Below are 5536 nucleotides of genomic sequence, written 5' to 3'. Positions count from 1 at the left end.
TAACTAAGAACACTACTTTTTTCTATTTTCCCCTTGAAAGAATTAACTCACAGCAAACAAAAGATCTGACTTATTCACAATTAATCTTTACATATATGTATTACAAGAATATATCATATATATATATATGTATGGCACACTTAAACATTTGTACTCCATAGCTTGGTAGGCCATCTAGTATTGAAAAAACAAAAACAAATGGTGTTCTTCAAACATGTCTTGTTGCACCCAAAATAAGGCTCATTCTCCAATCATCTCATGCTCTGATCAAAAGCTCATAAACATTACTGTTATTGTCTCCATTAACACGCTTCAACATTTCGAAACTTCTTCGACTCCCTAAAAACTCCACGCGTTTGAATATCACATAGCCCTTCTCTGTTGTTTCTTTACTCGAGTAGATTGCTCGAAGGCGGTCAGCATGCCTCGAGTCTGTGTGGATTGCAGCTGTTATTTCATGAACTGACATGTTTTCCTACAAAAAGGACATGTTCAGTGCTCGGTTGATTGGAATTAGGAACGACATGCCGTCCCTGTTTAATCACAAGAATGGAACACTTGAATCTGTGTACCTGATAAAATGCATGTATATGATCCAACACCTGCAAGCAAGTGAAGCCATCATCACTGAAAAATGTTCTTGAAGACGGCCCCATCTCAGAAAATCGATCAACGGGAAACAACACGGTGAGAAAATTGTTCTTGAATATCACTTCAGATTTCTCACTGCAAAACAACAAAAAGTACATAAATGGATGTTGGGATATGGACTCAACTTGCTTGTAAAAGTAAGATAAGAACCTTTCGGTGAGAGGCCGAGTCAAATTTGCAAAGGAAGCTTCGGAATCTTTGCCATCTCCTTTTGCATCAAAGAATTGAGGTGTATGTTGTTCGCTGCCATCTCCAGCGCTGAAAGAATCGGTGTAAATAGAAACTGTAGAAGTTGGCTCAGATATTGACCAGGAAATCGAATCGAGAAGAGTTGTAGGAGTTATTGGACGCATCGGGGTTTGACAAGTCTGAAAGATTTGAATGTTTTGTATATCATATCATAACATGGAATAAATGAAAATCCATTCAAGCCAAAACAAACAAACCTGCATTCGACGACCACGGCGATTTCTGACTCCATTTTTAGCAGAATTTGCAATCTGTTGCCTTTCTACAAAACTTGGTTTACTTGCAAAAGTTGGAACATCTTCAGGGATATTAATCGTTTTCGATACCTATTAAAACCCACCCGAAAGATGAATTTCGAAAAGTTCTAACAAGTATTTCACTTCATGGCAAAACAGAAAAAGTGACTATGATAAAATTTCAAAAAGTTTTAGTTGGTTGAAGAAATTTACCTCCTTTGCAATGCCATTGTGAAAATCTTCAAGCATTAGATTGACTTGCCTGGCCAAATCAGTTGACATATGCACAAGCCTTTGCTCATACTTTTCCTTGGCTGTTTTCAGAACCCAAAGTGGCTGAGACATGAAACATGGGATTTTCAAATAAATTTCAATATAACAAAGAAGTTTTAAAGATCACTCTATGCTCGTTGAGTAACCAGTGAGCTTCAGCTTTTAACTCTAAAAAACTCTGAGTGCCTTTCTCGGGAAAAGCTTCCTGAGAAGCTAAAAGCGCCAAGTAGGGTCGAAAAATAAGAAATGATGTCCTTTCAAAATAATTTGGATAAACTAAATCGAAAAATATATATAATAAAAACTAAAATCTTGCTGAAGAACTCACAGTAACAAGATTGGTAGTGTGGCCAAGATATCTCCGGAGTGAAGATCCTTCACACACAACATGACTGGCATGGCAACCGGCGAACCACTTATCTACAAATGTGGCACCTTCTCTACTAGCAGCCTCGATAACCTTTAAGAGATGCTCAAAGGAACAGGAATCACTCTACTAAGATCTATGAGTAACAAGAAATTCATAAAAAGCTTAGAGAATTTGGCTTCACCTTATTCCTAAGCTCGGTTGAAATATCCAAATCGATATACAAGGAGTGACCGGATAGAGCGTAGTCATCATTTCTCTCGGAGGCTCTCCCAGAAAACCGTCCATGTTGTTCTTCACTAGTCTCGGAGTGCAATGTTCCACGAACTCCAGCAGGTAGGCAAGAGTTCTCAGCACCGGTGAAGCCATTAAGCCGATTCCAATCATCCAAAGCCTTATTTTCCCCAATGCTTTTGATCCTATAAAGCGATTCACTAAGCCTAACTGCAACATAACAAGGCAAACTCAATTATCAAGAACCGAAAAAACAAACAAACTTGACATAACAACACAAATGCGAGTCACTCTTACCGTTCTTCCTTACGCTATCTACAAACCATCCAAGTGTAACAATAAAGAGACCATTCCTTGATCCATGTTTCGAAGCATGCTCAAACTTGCGTCCACCAAAACTGTAAACACTTATTAAGGAGAGCTAATTCAACCCTTCATACTATTTAGTACCATTTTACATAGTCCAATCTATCTTCTTATACTTATATAAAATAAAGGGAGATTTACAGCATGATTACTCAATGTTTTGGGTTTGTAACCGACACAAACCCATTAACAGCAAAACTACTCAATTTCGCCCCAAAAAGTTCTGTTTGTGAGTTTGTCTGCACAATTATTAATACTAAATTAAACAAGTATTAATCGTGTCATTACATGCGTGCATCCAAACTCACAAATGGAACCTGATTGACAGGACAAAAATAGACGAAATTACACTTTTAGGAGCATTAGGTAGTTTTGCCACTAAAAAATTCAATGGATCCCTACCGATTACAAACTCAAAACATTAGGTAGTTATGCTGCAAATATCTGATAAAAGAGCAAATCCAATTCAAGCCATTTACTTTGATAGAAAAAGGATATTTGAACCACCAAATGAGTACATTGTGGATGCAAATTAGGACTGTACTGCCCACCTAATCTTTCAGTTGCTTCCTTTACTTGATTTCTTGCTTCTGCCAAAAACAATGAAAGCAAATATGAACAAAGTTCCAAAACCTCAATAGCTTCCAAAACAACCTCCTTCTTCCTAATCCACTTAGCCATAATAAACACACAAAAATTTGTATCAACAGAAAGCTTATATGCCATGATAATGCAGATTTTTGAGACCCCATTTGAATTTTTTTTCAAACTAACCAAATTAAATCATTTAACCAATATTCTATTATCTCACTCAAACCTAATCAACCCTTAAGAAACCATTCATTAAAACCATTACCAACCAAAAATTCATGAACATATATACATAAATAATTTCCCAAAAAAACTAAGTAGAATTGAGAGCTTTGAACAAACCTTTGGAAAGTCCAGTGTAACAAAACAAGCTCATTCTTCTTAATCTACTTAGTCATATACACACACAAAAATTTGTATCAACAGAAGCTTGTATGCCATGATTATGTAGATTTTTAAGACCCCATTTGATTATATATATAAATATATATATATATATATATTTCAAACTAACCAAATTGAATCACCCTTAATTCCAAAGCTAATCAATCTTGCACCACCATTTCAAGACCTAAATGACTTGAACTTGACTTTAATGAAGAAATCATCACTCATCAAAACCATTACCAACCAAAAATTCATGAACATATATACATACAAAAATCCCAAAAACCAAGTAGAATTGAGAGCTTTGAACAAACCTTTGGAAAGTCCAGTAACGCATATAACAAGACCATTAAAAGGTCCAGTTGATCTGAGAACAACTCGTTCAGACCCAACAGAGGAGGAAGCAGGGGACATTGGTGGCTCAACTGGTTGAAGACCTTTAAAAGAATTCAATGGAGAAGAAATCCCAACAAATAGTCTTGAACAACCCTTGCTCTTAATCACTTCAACAACACCACCACCCATAGCCACTGCTCAAAAAAAATCATTACAAGATAAAAATACCCATTAAGAAAAAGCAACAAACTTTAATCAAAACAATGGCTGAACTGAAAATCTGAGCATGACCCAAAACTAGAACAAGAAAAAAAAAATGGGAAAAAGTGAAAAATGGGAATGTTTCAGACAAAATGGAGGAATCGAATAAGCATCTTACTGAAAAGAGCAGAGAGAGAAAAGGGAGAAGAGTTGTAGTGAAGAAGACAAAGTGTGAATTTTTGAAGATTGCATAGTCAAACAGTTTAGTGATACTAAAAAAATATGTATAAATCTTCACAATTCCATTACAGTGCCAAAAAAAAAAGGCTTTTTTAAGGAGAAAAAGGAAAAAAGATAGAATTTTTTTGAATGAAGTGCTATTTTTTATTGTTATTTATGTTAAATTGTGTGTGTATGCAAATGGGGTTTCGAGAAAAATTAAAGAAAAAGAGAGAGGAGAGAGAGAGAGGAGAGAGAGGGTCCTGACTGTAACTGCAAGCAATGGAAAGAAAGGAAAAGGCAAAGTGGCCACACAAAGCAAAGGAAAGCACGCCATGGACATTGGTCACAATCACTTCTGTTCTGTGTATATTAAAGAAGAAGAAAAAATCAAATCTTTTTCCCTAATTTGGGACTTTAATTTCATCTAATTTGTAATAACTCACATTAGGTATACTAGTCTAGTACTATGTCTTGTAATTTGTTGGATGACTATTAAATTAAATTATGTAGTGTCCGATACTTAATTATATTAAATTTTTTTGAAATAATTATATTAAATTTTTAGTTGTTATTTTGGTAGTTTTTCTGTGAATTATTATGTGAATTTCGGTTACAATTTAAGTTATTTTATTGGTTGGTATGTAAATTTCTATAAAACGAAAAAAAAAAAAAAAAAAAAACTGCTTTGAAATATAAAAATGAAAAAATCCTACAATATATTGGTTAGAGCATCTCCAAGGAGCTCATCAAATTTGGTGTTGCACTATCATTAAATTTGGTGTTAAAAATTATTTCTACTCCAACCACAACACCAAAAATTACACTAAAAAATATTACTTATTATTATATTAATTTTGTAATAAAGTAAAAATAATTATAGTATTCACATTTAAATTTACACACAATAATTTAAAAGGTATTTTTACAATACACCCCTTCAAATAAAATAAAAGAGTCACTCGTGCAACAGACAATTTAAATTTTATTTTGGCTTGTTACATTTTTGTTTTGAATTTTTTCGAAATTTTGCAGGATATCTTAAATAACTAAAATGTACAGAGTTGAAACAGTCTATTTCACGCATCTATAAAATAAAAGAGTTTTGCGTGCAACAGACTGTTTGAACCTTATTATCGGCGTGTTAAATTTTTTTAAATTTCTCAACATTTTATTAGATGTCTTAAATAGCTATAACGTAAACGACTATATAAAAATTAAGCTATAAAATTTTCTCAGATGCAACAAATAAAAGTGCATCGATGGATCTATTTTAAAGAAGTACATTGTAGAAGTAATATTTTTAATCTTATAAATACAAATGATAATATCAATATTTATAAATATAAATTAAATAATAATTATTATTACAAAATGAAAAAAAAAGAATGCCGTAGCTACAGTGCCACAGTATATATGCCGTGCT

The 5536-nt window shown here is 33.5% G+C and overlaps 1 protein-coding gene across 4 annotated transcripts; it reads right to left on the bottom strand.

The window, feature by feature from the left end:
* On the bottom strand, positions 1 to 4521 carry LOC133032805 (uncharacterized). 4 transcript variants are annotated; one of them, XM_061107307.1, is made up of 11 exons: positions 4379 to 4521; positions 3669 to 3884; positions 2875 to 2966; positions 2308 to 2410; positions 1961 to 2220; positions 1738 to 1869; positions 1350 to 1472; positions 1098 to 1226; positions 802 to 1019; positions 573 to 726; positions 1 to 475 (listed from the first exon to the last, which is right to left on the bottom strand). In XM_061107307.1, coding segments are annotated over exons 1-11 (1647 nt in total). In that variant the 5' UTR covers positions 4380 to 4521; the 3' UTR covers positions 1 to 256. The 4 variants fall into 4 exon arrangements, with proteins under 4 accessions (XP_060963290.1, XP_060963291.1, XP_060963289.1 ...); XM_061107308.1 differs by having other exon boundaries at positions 4385 to 4482; XM_061107306.1 differs by lacking the exon at positions 4379 to 4521 and adding an exon at positions 4070 to 4372.
* Between the last annotated feature and the right edge of the window lie 1015 nt (positions 4522 to 5536).

Source organism: Cannabis sativa, chromosome X (genome assembly GCF_029168945.1).
Source record: "Cannabis sativa cultivar Pink pepper isolate KNU-18-1 chromosome X, ASM2916894v1, whole genome shotgun sequence".
NCBI lineage: Eukaryota > Viridiplantae > Streptophyta > Magnoliopsida > Rosales > Cannabaceae > Cannabis > Cannabis sativa.
This window is presented reverse-complemented; position numbering and strand designations above follow the sequence as displayed.

What these genes read in the sequence shown, in the direction of transcription:
- LOC133032805 (XM_061107307.1), bottom strand. An exon ending in GTACTCATTTGGTGGTTCAA is followed by an intron (nt 2,411 to 2,874) that starts ATATCCTTTTTC and finishes ATAAGTGTTTAC; the next exon opens with AGTTTTGGTGGACGCAAGTT. An exon ending in GCCGTGGTCGTCGAATGCAG is followed by an intron (nt 1,020 to 1,097) that starts GTTTGTTTGTTT and finishes CAAATCTTTCAG; the next exon opens with ACTTGTCAAACCCCGATGCG.